This window comes from Cataglyphis hispanica, chromosome 5 (genome assembly GCF_021464435.1).
Source record: "Cataglyphis hispanica isolate Lineage 1 chromosome 5, ULB_Chis1_1.0, whole genome shotgun sequence".
NCBI classification, from domain to species: Eukaryota; Metazoa; Arthropoda; class Insecta; order Hymenoptera; family Formicidae; genus Cataglyphis; species Cataglyphis hispanica.
The window spans coordinates 5,820,628-5,839,769 of NC_065958.1; the positions used below are offsets into that span (position 1 = coordinate 5,820,628).

General features: G+C 33.4%; 4 protein-coding genes across 9 annotated transcripts in view; 1 reads left to right on the forward strand and 3 right to left on the reverse strand.

Annotated features, from left to right (window-relative positions):
• Nucleotides 1-297: 297 nt before the first annotated feature.
• On the reverse strand, nt 298-2,925 carry LOC126850045 (armadillo repeat-containing protein 1-like). Its single transcript, XM_050592650.1, has 4 exons — nt 2,414-2,925; nt 1,995-2,330; nt 1,671-1,880; nt 298-1,286 (listed from the first exon to the last, which is right to left on the reverse strand). The coding sequence occupies exons 1-4, from the start codon at nt 2,519-2,521 to the stop codon at nt 1,116-1,118; spliced, it is 825 nt and encodes a 274-aa protein (XP_050448607.1). The 5' UTR covers nt 2,522-2,925; the 3' UTR covers nt 298-1,115.
• Nucleotides 2,926-3,192: 267 nt separating this feature from the next.
• LOC126849986 (cationic amino acid transporter 4) lies at nt 3,193-8,830 on the forward strand. 5 transcript variants are annotated; one of them, XM_050592511.1, is made up of 9 exons: nt 3,193-3,240; nt 4,232-4,381; nt 4,800-5,048; nt 5,260-5,598; nt 5,775-6,021; nt 6,373-6,769; nt 6,973-7,195; nt 7,283-7,456; nt 7,575-8,830. In XM_050592511.1, the coding sequence occupies exons 2-9, from the start codon at nt 4,240-4,242 to the stop codon at nt 7,757-7,759; spliced, it is 1,956 nt and encodes a 651-aa protein (XP_050448468.1). In that variant the 5' UTR covers nt 3,193-3,240; nt 4,232-4,239; the 3' UTR covers nt 7,760-8,830. The 5 variants fall into 5 exon arrangements, with proteins under 5 accessions (XP_050448468.1, XP_050448466.1, XP_050448470.1 ...); XM_050592509.1 differs by lacking the exon at nt 3,193-3,240 and adding an exon at nt 3,688-3,827; XM_050592513.1 differs by lacking the exon at nt 3,193-3,240 and adding an exon at nt 3,688-3,827 and having other exon boundaries at nt 7,295-7,456.
• Nucleotides 8,831-9,353: 523 nt separating this feature from the next.
• On the reverse strand, nt 9,354-13,367 carry LOC126850003 (acetyl-coenzyme A transporter 1). The gene is made up of 8 exons (XM_050592567.1): nt 12,684-13,367; nt 11,911-12,200; nt 11,668-11,822; nt 11,371-11,564; nt 11,110-11,294; nt 10,894-11,011; nt 10,600-10,815; nt 9,354-10,494 (listed from the first exon to the last, which is right to left on the reverse strand). Exons 1-8 carry the CDS (start codon nt 12,882-12,884, stop codon nt 10,315-10,317), a joined length of 1,539 nt encoding a protein of 512 aa, XP_050448524.1. The 5' UTR covers nt 12,885-13,367; the 3' UTR covers nt 9,354-10,314.
• Nucleotides 13,368-13,503: 136 nt separating this feature from the next.
• The window catches only part of LOC126850020 (lysozyme D-like), a 137,502-nt gene continuing 131,863 nt past the window's right edge, over nt 13,504-19,142 (reverse strand). The window contains exons 1-7 of one of the 2 annotated variants that reach the window (XM_050592605.1): nt 16,281-16,628; nt 16,018-16,144; nt 15,839-15,952; nt 15,379-15,637; nt 14,054-14,245; nt 13,826-13,974; nt 13,504-13,754 (exon numbers count right to left, since the gene is read on the reverse strand). In XM_050592605.1, the coding sequence (XP_050448562.1) occupies nt 13,622-13,754; nt 13,826-13,974; nt 14,054-14,245; nt 15,379-15,637; nt 15,839-15,952; nt 16,018-16,144; nt 16,281-16,518 (1,212 nt within the window). In that variant the 5' untranslated portion in view covers nt 16,519-16,628 and the 3' untranslated portion in view covers nt 13,504-13,621. Of the gene's footprint in view, nt 13,755-13,825; nt 13,975-14,053; nt 14,246-15,378; nt 15,638-15,838; nt 15,953-16,017; nt 16,145-16,280; nt 16,629-19,142 lie in introns of those variants that run through there. The other variant, XM_050592606.1, reaches the window with a different exon arrangement.

The following is a 19,142-nucleotide window of genomic DNA, read 5'->3' on the forward strand; positions in this document are numbered from 1 at the left end:
CGTTTCATCTCTATATGCTTCATTCTCTTTGTACTAATCCGATACAAATATGATATGCATTTTTATCAGATAAATAAATATATATAAATATATATATATATATATATATATATATATATATATATATATATTTGATAAAATTATATTATATATTATATATATTTGATAAAAATGCGTAAATTTCGACAAGTAATTATTTATTAAAAATTATTTATTAATTTTGTAAACAGCGCAATTTTCAAAAATAGAAGCAATTTGTAAAGAAAAAGAGTCAGTTGACATTGATAACATTTAGTGTAAAATTGAATATTAGAATTCTCATTTTATTTTTATCTGATTGCAAGAACTGTATTGCGATTTGAATATCACGTCACATATATTCACATCTAATTTGATATTTGATATTTTATAATTTGATATTTTATACAAGCTTTTACAATGAACTCACTCATGAGATTTGTTTACTTAAATAATAAAATTTTTAGAACATATTGGATATATAGTGTATATTGGAATTTACTTATACACTTATATTAATATTAGAATATGCTGAGAAACATTGCTCTGATCGTGCAACATAATATGATTTATGTATGTATACATAATTGATTTTTACTGGTATTAAAGCAAGATGGAATATGCATCACTAAAATATAAAAGATAAAAATAGTTAACTCTGTATACATACAAATATATGTAGAATATGCTTCCTTTTTTTACGAATATAGATGTAAAGACTTAGAAATCTGTTTGTACATATTAATTTTCTCTGAGAGTGCAAGGGGAGAGAAAGGCATTATTTATTATACATTGTAAAAACCGATTAATTTCTTATAGATTCTCTATGATTATTATCAAGCATAAATGTGCTAAGAGAATGAGATTCTTAAATGATTATAATCAATTAGTTACGATTATTACTAAAAATTATATAGTCTTTTTCCTTAATGTCTATTATGGAGATATCTATATTTATTCGGGTAATATATATTATTAATATGCACAAATTATTTCTAGTCCTCTTTTAAGAGGACAGATAAACGAGATTTCAAATAAATAAAATTATAATACAACAATCACAAATTATACAACAATTTTCATTACAATTACAAATTTTACCAATAAAATGAATTACTTAGAAATTCAGTAGTAGATTTATATAGAGATGAAGCGCTTTGTTTTAAACCGGTAAATAACGACACAACTCCTTCTTTATCATCTTCTTCTTCCTCTTCAGGTAAATAGTCAGGCATTTCTTCGCCATCGCTATTATCGCCCGTTTGTATCTGTAAGTTTATCATATTCATATTTAATTTGAAACGCATGTACACATATGTATATGTAATTAATTGATTATTTTTTAAATTTATGATCTCGAATCTATCCATTAAGTTATTTGACATGAAATATTTAATTTGTTTTTTTAAAACACAATTTGATTATTCTGTGTATGATTTAAGGCTTTTTTTTTAAATTTATATATCTATATTATTCTGTTTATCTCTATTTTTCATAAAATAGCGTACTTTTCTCAATTTGTTTCTTCTGAATCAGATCAGAGGTACTTAATAGTTTAATGAATATAAATTATACTAAAGTGAATAGAGAAGAGTCTGTTTATCATAAAAAAAAAGTAAATTGCAAATCACAAGAATTACAATAATTCTTACCAGCTTTACAAGAAACTCTTGATTAAATTTATTTCTTGTCACCAATCTCGCTTCCATATTATCTGTATTTTTGTCAATTGCTTCTGCAATTTGTTTCGCAGTGACAAAATTCAAAGTACGCATAGTTACACGCTGATGCTCCACATCAACAACAAGCGAAATGAGACCTTCAATTCTTATTAATATTCCTTCCAACTCAGATCGAGTTTCCTGTAATTAATTGTTTATCACTATTGTAACTTAATATATAGAATTATATTTAATATTTATAACTTTTTTCACATTTTATATTAACAAGCTGTAACTTGACAAATCAATACTTACAGGTAATAGACCTTGTACATGTAAAACTATTACATGAGTCTTCAATTTTTTAGGTTCTATAACTCGCCTACAACGACTACGTAAGTTATATATAGGAGGTTTCATGCGTTCTATGTCATCTTTAATATGTTGTGCTCGATTGGCTAACTTTGGTTCGCTCAGACTGTATTTGTTTATAAGTGCTTCTAAGGCTTCGCGTACACCAAAAGTAGATGTTATGTGTATATAATTGTCTACATTCTTGACAAATATCTCCAGAATATCTAAGGCTAAAGTAATCACATCTACATCAGGTACCTCTAAGACATATGCTATGTACGATAAGACCGTTTTGTCCTGCAATATATAAATGATTATAACAATGAGAGAAATTAAGCCATATGTTTTGTGCAGAAATTTGAAAGAACTAGAGGACTCACCTTCAAAATTGTGTCATGGTTCGCAAAATCGTCCGCAAGTTTCCTATACGTCTGGAGAGTCTCCTGTAGCTCCTGCGGGTCCACCTCTATGGAATCCTCTCCGTCCATCGTCCCCCAAATGTTACGTTGACATTAAATGTTTGAAACTTTTGTATGACTATTACTGCAATTTATTCGATATAACTCCTATACAATTCACGAGAAGAGCCAATAGGATTCTAGGACGAATCCTCGTCGAGAACTGTATTCATGTTCGAGGAGAAAAATGACGAGACAATTCGCCGCTTTCTCCAACATAAGTTATTACGTCGCAGCGTTGTTGTATACAGATGTAATCTAGAGTCCGTTCTAACCTTATTTTTTATACAGAATCATCGAGATCTGACTCTGTCCGATGTGAGAACAAACCGCGATAAAAGAGAGCTTCGAGTCTCACGCATTTGGCATTTGATCAAAATCGATCGAAAGACATATTGTTCTCAGGCGAGTTGGCGGTATCTTTCGTTTTTATCGACATCGGAAAGGGAGGGATGGGAGGAGGGGGGGAGAAGCTGGCGCCTATATAGACTTGAAAAGCACGTTTATAATGGTAAACAGAAAGGCTATGGGATGTAATGTCAACCGCGTCAATATCGAAATGCGCGCGCACGCACGATAACGCAAATGCGGGATTATATTATTTTTCTTATCACTTTGCGCGAAAGAAGCGCAAAATCGTTTCTTCGAAATCGCTGACGATTTTTCTTCAACGATAATCGATGAATCGACGTGCGATAGACGCGCTCGTTCTCAGCTGATTGTTGTCAGCTGATCGCATCAAATCGCTGGTCTGTCTTTTTGCAAACATTAGAAATCTGTATATATATATATATATATATATATATATATATATATATATATATATATATATAAAGACATGCTACATTTTTTATATTAGATGCTTAATTGACTTTTCTTCATACCATGCATTGCATAGTAGTCTAATCAAAATTCAGTTCTAATTTGGCCAAAAAAAATTATAAAACATTTTAACCATATACATAATTAAAATTTAATTAAGACTAAAACTTTTTAAAAAATATGGAAAATAAGAAATTTATTTGATAACCAAATTTTTAAATTGCCCGTATAAAAAAACAGAACAAAATAGAAAGCTTCAGAGATCGACTATTATAATATTTAATTCTGGTTTACCACATCCGTGAAACCATAATTAACTAGAGAGCAATATTGCTTTTCTAACACTTAAAAGCCAATTCCCCATTGGTCGTCCATCGCGCATCCGCGTTACACTTGCTCCTTTTATATATAGTATAGCATGATTCCTTCGATGTCCATTCGTGATATTGTGTAAGCGTCGTAGCACACAGTCGACGTATATTTCGTCGTTTCCGTATAATTAAACGACTACACTGTAAGTACGTTTGCAACACATCTCGGCATGTCCTTGAGATATTCCAGGATTATTTTTTATCGATCGTCCACGGGACGGAACGATGGGTGACATTCGACGAGATTGCCGCTATTTGTCATCGTCGTGACATTTCGTATCAAAATGCCATAAGGCACCATATGATTGTTGTTTTATATTGATTTTTATTGATTTTTGTTTAATATAAAGATTTATATAGTTTTTTTTTATATAAACTTTCTCATTTCATAATCATTTAATTGAAATTTCACGCATCTGTAATTTAAATATATTCAATTAACAATTAATTTACGAATCAAATTTCGATAAATTATTTCTCCAATAAAGGGAATGATATTTATTGTCTTACTGTGACACGTCGATAATTGGAAATTGAAATTTCGTAGGATCCATTATGCCATCGGTTCGAAGGATGATCCTGGGTCACGTTATGTCCGGCTTATACAACAAAATGAACCGCCGGAAGAAGCTGGAGGGTGACATGCTTGAGACTCCAATGAAGAGATGTCTTTCTACCTTTGACATCACGTTGCTTGGTGAATATATATTTTCAAGTCGTCTATATATAACTGCAATTTTAATAAGTAGCTGAAAAGAAAAGAAAATCTTTATAAAAAAGGAGATCTTATAAGATGTATCTCTTATTTCAACATAATATTGCACTTATATGCGACATATATAAGCGATACGCGATTTGCTATTACATTCGCACATTATCGCGATGATTACAAATGTAAAATCCGGACTAATCGCCTTGAGTATCAAATTAAGATATCAGAGCGTTAGACAATTGCATCAAATATTAATGCATATAAAAACAATGAAACTTGTATATGTGAGAAAGAAAAAAAAATTATCTCACGAGGATATGTTTGCGACTTGAATAAAATTAATGTAATCTGTTCAAAATACACCAATATTTATTACTCTATTCAATTATGCATATGCTTCCAGGCGTGGGTCATATGGTCGGTGCCGGAATTTACGTGCTGACGGGAACGGTTGCGCGTGACACGGCTGGACCTGGTGTGATCTTCAGCTTCCTTGTGGCAGGTCTGGCTTCCGTTTTGGCAGCACTCTGTTACGCTGAACTCGCTGCTCGTGTACCAAAGGCAGGCAGCGCATATGTCTATACGTACATCTCTGTCGGCGAATTTTGGGCTTTCATCGTGGGATGGAATCTCATCTTAGAACATATGATTGGTAAAAAAATTATTCTTTTATAGAGAGATTTCTGAAATATTTATTAATAAAAATTTAATGAAAAGAAAAATTAAATTAAACCAGTAATTAGTAAAAATCAAATTTAGAATAACAAAACATTTATTATCAAAATTAAATTAGAATTTTATTCTATTTATTTTACTACTTTTAATTTTAAGACTCTTAACAGAAAACTCTATTTATTGATTAGGTGCAGCATCTGTAGCGAGAGCTTGGAGCGGATACGTGGATTCGTTGATCGGTGGTGTGATTAGCAATTACACTCGCGACGTGGTGATGGATGGATACAGTATGGGAGAGCCACTAGGTACTGTCCCGGACTTTCTGGCCAGCGGATTATGTCTGGTTTATGCTATGCTATTGGGATTAGGGGTGAAGGTCTCAACGACGATAAATTCGTTACTGACCATCATCAATCTCATGGTGATGGGACTGGTCGTCGTTCTGGGGATTTATTACGCAGATATCACGAACTGGAGCAGTCAAAACGGGGGTCTTTTACCATATGGTTTCGGCGGCGTCATTACAGGCGAGTATCCTTCATTCGTTTAGCTCGAATAAATGAAAACTGTGTCACTCATAAAATACAAGTAGATTTTTGCAATCACGCTAAGCAGAGCATAAAATGATCATCTTATATCTGTTATCCGTAAGAATGCAGTAGAAAAATTATATTGAGGTCTGATGTTTCTTTCTTTTTTTCAGGCGCAGCAACATGCTTCTACGCTTACGTCGGCTTCGATTCGATCGCGACTTCCGGAGAGGAGGCTCGTGATCCTGGACGAAGTATTCCGCTGGCGACGTTACTCTCTATGGCAATAGTTACTATTGGATACATGATGGTCAGCGGCGCCCTAACACTGGTCGTACCATATTGGGCGATTAATCCTATCGCGGCGCTTCCGGAAGCTTTTTCGTCCAGAGGTATCCCGTGGGCTAAATATGTGATAAGGTAAAATTTTAAGATCTTATTTCTTTTTTTATTGATTTTTTTAAGTGCTTCAATTTTCTCTCGAGAAAATCTTATACTTAAAAAAGAAATTATGGTTATATCGTTTTTCTTTTTTATCATTTTTACATTTAATATTAGCTCCGTTTTTTTTTTAATAGTAGCAATATATTCAGAGTTAAAAATATTATATATATGCTCCAACGAGTGAGCTTCTTCTTCCTTCTCAAAAGTTACAATTTCGCTTCAGATCTTTATAGAAAAAAAGGATAGTATTGTATAATAAACAATAATTTAATTATTTTCTAAATAAAATTTAGGTACACACTAATTTTTGGGCTTTGCATAATTTAGCATGGGTGCTCTTTGCGGAATGACAACAACCCTTTTCGGATCCCTCTTCTCTCTCCCGAGGACAATGTATTCTATGGCAAACGATGGTCTATTATTCGGTTTTCTGGGCCGCATCAGCGAGCGAACACAAGTGCCGATATGGAATCTCGTCATAAGTGGAATACTCAGTGCCTTAATCGCTCTACTGTTTGACCTCCAACATCTGGTGGAGTTTATGTCGATCGGAACTCTGCTTGCATATACCATCGTTGCAGTTAGCGTCATCCTGCTGAGATATTTGCCTGAGCAACAATCGTCCGATCAATGCAGCGTCGGCACGCCGAGTAGTCTATCCTCGCCACCCACCGAAGAAGCAGATTCCAGCAATTACAGCAGCATGGCATCCGTCAAATCCGAAGTATGTTTTTAAAAAAATATATAATGCTTTAATCACATCATCAAACATGATATAATATTTATAATTCTATAATATCTATAATAAAATCAATTTTATATTTTACTTTATAAGGTTTATATTTTATTGCTATAAAGTATAAATCTTAATATAAAATAACCGAGCAATTTTAAAATTTATTTTTACGCAATAAATTATTTATATAGTTACTATGCGAAGGAGCTGGCAGATTCAAACCACGATACGCCTGGATGGAAGAGTGGTTAGAGGATTATGATACTAGACACATCATGACCGCCTGTCTACTTATTTATACAATAACTTGTGCTTTCCTCGGTACTTTTCTAGTAATAGCATTTGAAACGACAGTTCCGTTCACAAAAAGCGATTACCTTTCCGCGGGGATCTATCTTCCACTACCCATTGCGAGTAAGTTTATTTGAAACTTCTTTCAACTTTAGTACGATACAATTGTCATTTGTTTCCATTTACTTCGATTATATTTATTTATCCTAGATTTATTCTTAGGTCTTTTCGTGATTAATGCTCATAGACAAAATCCGCCCACTGGAAAGTTTCGGGTACCGCTGGTACCTTTTATACCAGCGCTAAGTATCCTCTTCAATATGGGTCTGATAATGCACTTGTCTTCAATGACGTGGCTACGGTTTTTCGTATGGATGACGGTTGGTAAGTTAATTATTATGAGGAAGTGATGGTATATAAATTTAAAATGTTGAAATTAAATATATTAAATTTTAATTAATCCCAATTTTTAATTCGACTTCTCTTTTCGATTCTTTTTCAGGAATGATGATTTACTTCCTGTACGGCATCCATTACAGTAAAGAAGCAACCACTATCCCGAATTCGTATTCCATCTTGATGGCTACCTCAGAAGCCGAAAAAGGCACAAAGTGGGGATCGACACTGCGAGTTAGCCCGAAAAGCGACAAAGCACCTATTTTGGACGATAAGGAACTTGTTCATTAAAGATAAGTTATATATTTTAATCAACACTATGTTTTCCTTATGCAGTTTTCTCGCCATTTCGCTATTGAAATCGCGAAAATTGTACGAATTTTAATACCGAAGCAAAGTTTCAGCTGCCGACAACGAAGCACAATGCAGATTAATGCAACGAAATACAAAACAAGATATTGTTCAATTTTTAATAATTTATAATTAACTTTAAATTAACGCACATTTAAATGTCACAATTTATAAATAGTTTATCTCTTGTATATGGAATCTATTTTCTACTATAATGTTTATTTGGCACCTTTCTTTGTATTTCGGCGGCTTTACTTTGCACATGAAAAATTTGAAAAGTTTGAAATTGAAAGTTTAAACATTAAATATATATTTTGTAAATATCAATCTTGCAAAAGGCATATAACTCGTACAACTCTTCTCGAAAGTTTTGTCAAGTACAAATAACTATATTTTTCGTATACTTAGCCTCATCTAGTCCGATTAATTACGAGAGTGATTTGTATAATTTTAAGAATTGTTGATGATCATGTTTTTTAATAGGATCAACAAAATATTATCGTCATATCATTGCGCGTTTTCTTTTTCTAGATATGATTGTTGTCATATAGGAGCAATTAATCGATTTTATTTTTTATATCTTATTTTTTTAATATTAATCTTATTTTACGAACACACTGCGTGGTGTATAATACTTGACGAAGAAAAACTTAACTTATTAGACAAAAACTCTTATATATATATGTTTTATATTCCGAACAAATGTTTTTAGTTCTCATTCAGGAGAAATTTTTCATCGTCATTTCTTTTATTCCGCGCAATTTTAGCGTAAGTATTGATTAGTATGATAATAATATGATTATATGCAATGAAATATTCTCTTTCTTTATCTTTCTTTTCTTTTTTTTTGTTGTCATGAGAATGATCACATTATTCTGTCATTAATTATATTAAGATTCAATAAACAATATATATTATCTTCTTCTAATGTAATAATGAATAATAAATATAATTTAGATAGAGCAATGCAACATGCAAATTTCAAAGCAACACACGAACACAGGATATATATATATATATATATATATATATATATATATATATATATATCTTGCAATTTTAATTATTTTTAATTATAATGTTTTTTTTAAGGTACATGGAGTGATTTCAAACGAAATAAATAGGTTAAAAATTCATTTATTTATCTACAAAAGTATTTTTTTAATAAGCATCTTTTTAATTTTGCAGCTATTTTATTAATGAAAATATGTGAGAATATAAATCCTCACAAATATAATAACTTAAATGTGCGATCAAAAGTTAAATTTGTCGCAGTGACATAATTCATGCAATTGATCTTTATTATAATAGTGTGCAACATTGTTTTTGCGCGATATCCATTGACGATACCCACGCAAATAATTTGCGTCTACTTACAATTATGTCTAAAGCTCAATGAAGTTTGCGACTCTATATCTAACTCATTTTCATACTTGATAAATCATTTTCATGACTGCAACCGCGTTTATTTTCCATCTAAATGACTACATTTCAGGAAGGTATATAAAAGAACTAGAATAAAATAAAACACATATTAGTTTCAATTCTCTTTTTATACGAAAGACTTTTGTTAACACATCCTGCATTAAATATTCATTAATTTCTATGCGCATACATAAAATACTTTCAATTTTATTTACAGCTAAATGATACATAACGCTATGTAAAAAATATTATGTTGAACATTATGTTTCTCTCGTAATGTAATATATTTTACTCGGCAGTTAGTTGACAAATAAATATATATGTATAACAAATATATAAGGAGAAAGGAAATATACGTTATTATATAATAAAATATTATATACATATTATATAATAAAATTATACTATTTAATATTATATATTTAATATATATACATGTTATAATATATATTTTTCCTAGTATACATAAATAATTTTACACAAATGTTACATATACATATATATGTATATATATATGTATAATATTGTAATATATCTCATTAAATCATTATATCATTAAATATTGCATAATTTAAATCAAGGAAATAAGGATAACAACCAAATAGAGATCATTTTATTAGGCATGGAATATTCATTTATGATTATAGTATTTTGTTTTCTTTTCCTGTAAAGTCTATATATTCTGTACATATATATATATATTCTATAATAGGTTACATATTGTTTTTTGAGGCGAATCGTTATCGATTCACCTCATGCACATTTACAAAACTGGAACACTTGATAAACGTGCAGGAAATGATGCATGCACATGTCCTATATATAGATAAATATACAGTGTGTTCACAAAGTTGTTATGGATCAATGCGATTTTTAACTTGTAGACTGGACTTCATGCATCTTACGTTAGCTTTTTGTGAGCGTAAAACTCTCAGTGTTTTTAATTTATTTACTAACCAAATTCAATTCGGTAGATACACCGAATATTGCGTCAACTCATCGTATAAAAAATTTTCTAATAATTTTACAGGTACCAATGTTAAATGAGTCTATAACATTGTGCTGATATGTTATCTGTTATTACGATTAACTACGATTTTCCAAGCGGACATCGGTTTCGCTTGTAGTATATTAATTTTTCTACGACCCCACCTAAGCCAGGAAAAGCCTATGATTAAGCAGAGAAGGCTCTCTATGTAATAACCATCGAGCTGCATGACGCAAACACCATTATCGGTATTCGCACAAAGCTGAAAATGTAACAGATATATATTATCATCGATTATGATAATCTTACGTTATAATTGTAAATTACGAATGATAAGAAAAAAAATGCAAAATGCTGCGCGACCCACCTCTCTCTCTGTAATTGTGCTACAATCATTTGTATAGTCGGTACTGCATTGCCTAAATGTTAAGGGATCGACGAACCAAAGCGCTGCCGTGGCAGGCCAATTTCCACCGAGATTGCATAAAGTATTGAGCAATGTCATGTAAGTGCCACCAACAGCCGGATCGCTGACCTTTGCGAAAAAAGCCATGGATGCCACGAACATACTGCTTGCAGAAATCTAAAAAAAAAAAAAACAATTAAATTCGAATACACTTCGCGTTTAGAGAGAAAACATATTCCGTCTATTAATATTTACCTGATGTATGAAGTAGAGAGCTATCAATACGACGAAATAATAAGCTGGAACGTATCCGTTGGTTACAACGAACGGTGTAATCCACACCAAAAAAGCTGCTATTAAGCCGAAAGCCAACCTGTGCCATATATATACAAATCGCTTTATAAATTACTCGATAAAAAAAATAATCCATCATCATCATATACCGTTAAATATGAATTACACACTAATTACCTGTAAGGCATAGCTTTCATATAAACGTCCATAGGTCTTGGCCCAGCAGTATATTTCGAAATTACTAATGGTAAAATTATTTGCAGTGGTATCATCGGCACGGCCATAAAAGCGAACTCTTCCTTGGGAATTCCGGCTTCTATAAGCTTCAAACCAGTCACTGCATCGCATGCCGAAAATCCAATCTACAAAACGTAGTGAATGAAATCAACTCTCTATGTCAAACCGAGCGCAATTGAATTATAATTTTCAACATCGAACCTTTGCAGTCAAGAGGAATATAATCGTGGTCTTTATGGCTGGTAATCTAACTATATCCCACAATAATTTGTACGCGTGCTTAATATTCACATTTAGCTCTTCGCCTTTGGATACTCTGCCCTTATTTTCGTGTTTGAATAACGCGATAAACGTTGTCATAACGAGAAACGCCCAGCCCCAAAAGTACAAAAACCCTATAGATATAAGAATATATTAGAGAGACCCTATATATAAATATAAAAATATAAAAGTCTAAAAATATAAAAATAATTCCGCTGATAGCGAGAACCTTCTTACCAGGTAGAGTTAGCATGCCCACGTCGGAAGGGACTGATCTTAAATAGCTATTGCAAAATTCAGCAGATTCCAGCGAAATAAACAACACGTAGCCGATGAAGTAGCCTGCCGTTTGGCCGACGCTGTTACAGGTGGACGCATATCCGACGTTGCACCTTAATGAACGAATCAACTAATTAAGCAGATCACGCGGAAGAAATACTACGCGTATACGAAACTGGATTATATTTCTTGCAGGAGTACCTTTTAAGCATCGTAAGCGCCCATCCGTCAACTACAATGTCCTGAGTCGCGGCAAGTACGTTCAATAAGAAGAATAATGCGGTCAGCATTTCGATATTGGGCTTCTCGTGCTCTTTACCCAGCCAGTGTTCAACGTAATTCGACAGAAGGAGCATAAACATACCCATTAGGTACTGGGTAGGGATTAACCATGTTTTCCTTCGTCCGAACTTTTGGGAAAAAATGGAATCTACTATGGGTGCCCAAAAGAGCTTCAACGAGAACGGCCATTGTACAAAACTAAATTCTGCCTATGTCAATAAAAAATACAGTAAATACATTACTTTTTATTTAAATTTACTGTGCGACTGCTAATTTAATGTTCTTGTATGAGAATCGCGCGTGAAAAAAGAAATATATAATCATTAAAATTTGGTCAAATTTTAAAAACATATTTTAGAAACACTCTATATATATATATATTGAAAGATAAATATTCTATATGTATTAGACTGTTTTATAAAACATAGTTGCTGACATATCATTATTCGAGAATTTGCATTTATGCAAACTTGAGTCTGAAAAGCTAAACTGTGTGAGCTTGCTGTTTCCTATTTTTGCCAGCTGTTTCTTATTTTTAGTATCAGAAAATTAATCATATAAACAAAAAAATTTACAAGATGCGAAATTGATCAGTTTGGCTTCTAGAAGAGCTCATATATCAATCAGACTCAATCATATTGCCAATTAAATAATCATGTGTATATTCGATCACAATAGAGTTTTCATCCTACCTGTTGCCGATAAGAAACCCCTCTGTTCTGCAACAACATGGGAATCGAACCGCATAATCCCAACGGGATGCCCTGCAGCAAGTACAAGAAGAACAATATCGCGATGTTTTTCTCGTCACCTCGCAGATCGGAAGGTTCCTGAATATTCCCGTCGACGATACCGTCTTCAGTGATATTCTCCTTGTCCAATTTTCTCTTCATCTTCGTCCCTCACTTAATCTCAGATCAGTCAACAATATTTACTCGCGCCACGTTTACTCGCGTTGACGTTCAAGGTTACCACCGATCGTTCAAGATCGTCTCCCGGGCTTGTTAGGTTAGAAGTCCGCCGCTCGTCACCGCATATCGCGAACGAATGCACGCACTCTACTCGATTCTAAATTCTCAATGATGACGATGACAGTGGAGAATTAAAACGAATGATTTATGCCGGTCGAAGTGTCATCACTTACACGAACATAACCTTCGCTCCTGCTCCGCGCCGAACAAAAAACGCTGAAATTGTCGACAAATTCTTGACTCGGTTCCTTTTTTCTTCCCTTTCTCTAACACGTTAACATCGCGACGCGCGAGAAAGAAATTGCTCGAGTAAAAATGACGCAAGGACATAAACGGATGCACTGTCGCGTTGCCACGTTGTTGATTATTAGGACACGTCAGTTTTATTCTTATTTTTTTTTACCCGCAACGTCACGTGCGCGCGGTTACTTGTATACACAGATGGAGGATGTATGAAAATTATGGAGCATCGGAGCGTCATCTCGCGTACGATCGACGAGATGATATTTCTGGAGGGACTTTTGAATCAAAACTCTCAATCTACGCTACCATCGTACAAGGAGATTTTATTTCTTTATACGCACATGCATTTTTTTTATCAAATAATATTGGATAAGTGTGATATAATTATATGGTTGAAATATTAAAAAAAAAATTATTCAAGGTTGCCTTATATAATTACAAGCAAACATATTGCAATTTCTGTTTTCCGTCGCGACGCCGATTGCTAGTTTGATTAAATCCTTCACGTTTGAGCTCACAGAAGCGACATTAAGCACGTTATTTCGTATTCTGCAAAAATTTGAATTAGATTAATAGGACATTATGAAGTAACTTTGAATAAGCATAAGAAAAATGCATACAGATTGGTAAGATGATACTTCCGATTAGCATTCAAGATTTCGACGTCCTCGTCGAGATTGGACAGATAATCCTTTTGGATTTCGCAAGTCAACCTGGCGACACATCTCGGTGAAACGATCAATCTGTTGGTCGAGCTGTCTTTTTGTATCTATTCGTCAAAGAAAAAAAAAAACAACGTTTTATTTCAAGTTTCTGTGTAGAAAAATTACGTGGTTATATTTGAATACCTTGGCCAAATTTTTCTTCAACATGTTCAAAATGTAATCCATTTGATAGTCGGTTTGTGTGTCCTCTAAGAAAGTTTCCGATCTTTTCCTCCTTCCACTTACGATGCCAATTGGTAGGAGAACCGGATTTGAAGCTAACGCCGCTGCTGCTCCGATCAATGCAACACCAGCTAGAGCCTTTAACGCTACGGCCTTAACAGATAAACATAATCATTTGTACACAAATCCCTTGATCGATGTAAAATATAGAGGAAAGAATTATTAGTTTAACACTGGACATTTCCATTATAAGACAAGGTATGTTCATTAACTGTTAAATGATAAGATGCTTAAAATAGATATTAAATAAAGTTTTATTTATTAATAAAATTAGACAAATTCTAATAAATTTACCTTCAGTTAATTAAAAGTAATTAGTAAGTTTAATTGTTCCTTCTGTAAATATTTTTAATTTTTAAATTTTTAATATTTAGTTAATTTGAATTTATTTTATATCGCGTTAAATATGTCGCGGCGATAATGAATTAATTCACTTTGCAATGTGTTGAGTATTTATTTTCTCTTGTAATATATAAAATATTATTTATCGCGAGTCATTCCAACAAAATATTTATCATGTAAACACAGTCGGCAACTTTACATTCTCGAATAATATAATATCCGAGAATATTTATCTTTAATTTTACTTGTTATCTTTAATTTAACTTTATATTTATCTTCATTTATGTTAAAATACGCGAATCTCTCATTTATACAATAAATTTTAAATTGTAATGTATTATATTAAAAAATAATATAATAAAACGGGGGTACACCTTGATGTAGAAGGACTTAATACCTGGAAGATTTATTCTGAAGGGAATGCTAAGTACACTCGAACGATTCGTGACGAATACTGTAATGATTCATATTTAATGAGCATTTGATACGATGAGTGCATATTAATGCGCCAGTTTTCAATGAGCCACGAATAGTCCGCGAAATTAAAAAAGATTAATCAACAAATTAATTCTTTCTATTAACCATCCATAAATATGATAGTAATAAAGTTAATGAATCAAATTATCTGATGACAATTGGTTACAGAAAAAGAGTCAGAGGTATCAAAGAAAAGAAGCAATAAACTTGAAAATTTTCGAGAGGACTTTGATATTCGAATATCAATTTAACTTGCTTTTTTTTAAAAATGATTCCAGAAAATTTTAGATATCCATTACTGGGAAACTTCTCAAAATTGTTCTCTCTCTCTTTTTCTCTTCCTTTATTTATATATATATAGGTAATAAAATTGTGAAAAATATTCATCTTCCTCGAAATATTTGCACCTTTTGCGCGTGAAGATTTCCGGGATGCTGCGGCACACTTCCATCCGGATAAGCCGAGTCACCAGGACCGAATTCGTCACCATCGGCCAATGTTCCCGAAACACCATAACCGCCGTTCGAACCTCCGTATCCAGACGGCCTGCCATAGCCCCCATGACTACTAACACCATAACTATATCCTCCGGAGTTCCCCGAGCCGTATCCCAAAGCGCTAGGTCTGTTAGCACTTTCACTTCCGTACACTGGACGCAATGGATACCTTTTTTTCATCAAGCGTGAATTAGAATATCTTTAATTTATCAAAATTTTATTTTTCTTCGCGAGTTCCTTAAATCTTTTGACACGCCGTCAAGAGAAATTAATCTTTCTTGTATAATGCCAAAAGTGCTTTGTAAAATTCGCGGAAACACGACGGAGATTCGAGAAAAGTTTACGGTAAGAGGGAGTTGAGAAAATTTACCTGTCTCCTGACTGACTTCCTGCGTAGATTCCGCTTCCGCCTCCTCCTCCTCCTCCGGGTCTACCGCCGCTTCCGATGGAACCTGAGGGTCGACTTTGTGTCTGCCATCCGTATCTAGAAAGAAACTTCGCGTCCTAAAATTTTTACGTACATAGGGGAAATAATCAATATATCACTACCTGTCAACAGGATTTCTCTCGTTGTATTGAGAGGGATAACGTCCGATCTCCAAAGGGATCTTGTTGTAATCGTAATCCGGTCGAGCAGATTCGTTGATACTGTATCTACGGCCGCAACAGCTGGAACTTGCAAATAAAAATGTTCCATATATAATTAGAATTGTTGATAAAAAATTGCTATTAACTTATCTGTTACGTTTCAAAACTTTAAGATTTAAAGGGCAGAAAAAGCTACGATCAATTTTTCGAAGATGTTGACTTATCTCTGTCGACATTCGAGTCGCGATGTATGATGGTTCTCGATTTCTTGTCTGTTTTCTCCTCGTTGTTATTATCTATAAGCTGCGATGAGTTTTTCGTACGAATGATATTTTCGAAAAGTTTGTCCTCGGAATCTGCAGAGTATTTCTTTGAAACTTCAGTTGTCATCGGGAATTCACTTTTCTCCGCCAGTGCACAATAAACACCGAGGGCGATCCAAAGAATTAGAACGTGCGTCATCGTCGCGATAAATAAAAATACGAATATTTAATGCGTTTTCTTCTCAAGCTTCCGAATATAAAGTATCGGGTACGTAGATAATTCTTCAAAACTCATAAAAAGTTCGGCGAGCGTTAGCTTCAACGAGATGACACAAAAGTAACTCTCTAATTTTCCAAGTTTCACCTATTTATATAGCGGTCATGCATGGGATCCTATCATAAATTCACCCTTCAGGGACGAACGTGAAATTTTTTTGCGATAAAATGCAGAAAAGTAGCAATAAAATTATTGATTTTGATGCTCGTTTTTCCATATTTTTTTCTAATTATGACAAACTTATTATTGTAATTGCAAAGAAAGCAAAAGCACTTTACTTTAAAGCTTTATTACAAGAATCTAATATTTTTTCAAGTTTTATTTATGCCCGCAAATATGTCTTTTTATGTTTTTATTTATTCAATATTTAATTTCCGTTCAAACAAAAAAATGTAAATCTTAGAAATTTTTTAATGACTTGAAAATAAAAAATATAAAAATTGTGAATATGTAGAAGATGCGATAAGAGATTCATTCTTTCCTAATTTGATATTTCTTTTACTCTTATTTTTGTATTATAAATATTCTACGAGAAATACTGCAAACTATATAATTTTCATATGAAATAATATGACTAGTTGCGCGTCCCTGAAGCCACAAAGTGTGACCAAACGTCAAGGAGCATAGAACGCTAGCGAAAATAAAAGTGTCGCGAGTGAGTCAACCATCGTCACGCTAGCACATTAATTAAGATTTCTCATTGTTATTGTTTTCGTTATCTTACGAAATTTGACAAAAGTCATGAGACGAGATCATGCCAATAGATCCTACCAACTTCGCCTCATTATACTCTGTGTTTCATCTTCTCCCTTTGCAGAATTCATCCAATTCAACCAACTTTCTCTTCTATAATCAACGTCTAATTAAAGCGCTATTTTCGCGAAAAATCACATAAGCCTCGAATACTATTCCTTTCATTTTTTTTTTCCGCTTTCCCTTTTGTTACGGTCTTCGGCCTTTCCGCACCACGAAAATCTATCGATGAAAATTCAAGCAAATGCAAGATTTTATTTTTTTTACAATCTCCCCGATTTACAGAGAGAAAGATTTAAAACAGCTCAACGAGATATTTGATCGATCGATTACAAGCTCGAAAATGAGTTAACGGAGAAATGATGCCCCAGGCTTGGAAAGTTTCGGCGAATTGGCAATTGCTAATTTCCTACCGTGTGCTTTGTTTCCCTTAATGGATTTCGCCGTTACGAAATGTGAACAGGACAATTTGTTCCGTCTGGATGTCCGTCAGTGTGACGAATAACCGAAATTACGCGAATATGCACCGCATCCACGAGTCATTATTACATTAAACTACAAAAGTTCTGACAACAAGAAAGGGCTTGTGTCAGAATTTCGACGCACTAATTGGCCTTGTAAAACATTGATAGTCAAAGCTATTGCTTTTTCTTTATCCCAATTATTTTATTTATTATAATGTTAAGTCAATTGTTATTAACCTGAATAATTTTTTAGCTAATTACACCAGTCTCGTTATCTAAAAAATGCTTAAAAAATTGGGACCACTAGAGATATGTTTCATTAATCTTTTACATATATAAGCATGAAAGGAAAGCGTATGTATTACAGTTTGATTATGCTGAGTATGTGTATTCGATCAACCGCAAGAATCGATACGAGAGACGCGGTCATTAATTTAAGCAAAACCGACCCCGTAAAAATCGACGGATCGCAATGAAAGAGAGAATCCGATTCCGTCCCGAGGATGCTGGGAACGGGACATTAGGGAGCTAATTTAAAAAATAGAGAGAGAAGAAGCTGCAACGTTTAGAAGGAAGGTAACTCTCGAGTGCGGAAAGAGGACAGGAATACAGAAAGAGGGAGGAAGGGAGGGAGATACCGGGGTGGCCTATGTAGAAGATGCGAAAGACCGCGGGATGGAGCGAGAGCAGAGTAATCAATACGCATTCACACGCGGTGCCTTGCATACCCGGGTTTCCATGGGAACTGACGCCCACGCATGCGTCGGTCCATGCAATGCTGCTGTACCAACGAGATTGTAAAAGAGTCTGAATATCCGAATCAGTCTCGCGCCAACCATTCCGTGCGCGAGAGGAGCGACGAAGATCGACGAAGATCGATGAAAAAATGCTTTCACATTCTGTCCAAAAAAAATATGTCATATATATATATATATATATATACATTTGTTTATTCTATAAAATTGATTAATATCTGTATAGTCTTTTAAATTAATTTTGCTACTTATTTTTATGCGGCGTTTTAACGACTCTGAAAAATAAACAAAACATCGTATATATAATATACATATAATTATAATGATATTTTTTCTCGATTTTAGTATACTAATAAAAAAAAATAAGAATTGATAGATTTTATATTTAATTATTTCTTACAAGAATGAAAAGATAAATAAATAAATAAATTTTTCCGAAAAGCATTTTATAAAGACGCGCTGAGAAAATTGCAGAGAATATTAATACACGGCGGTCAATGTGACGTCTGTATTTATGTTACTTGGCGAATGATTGGCGTCTCGAGCGTCTAAAGCATGATAAACCAAATCGTAC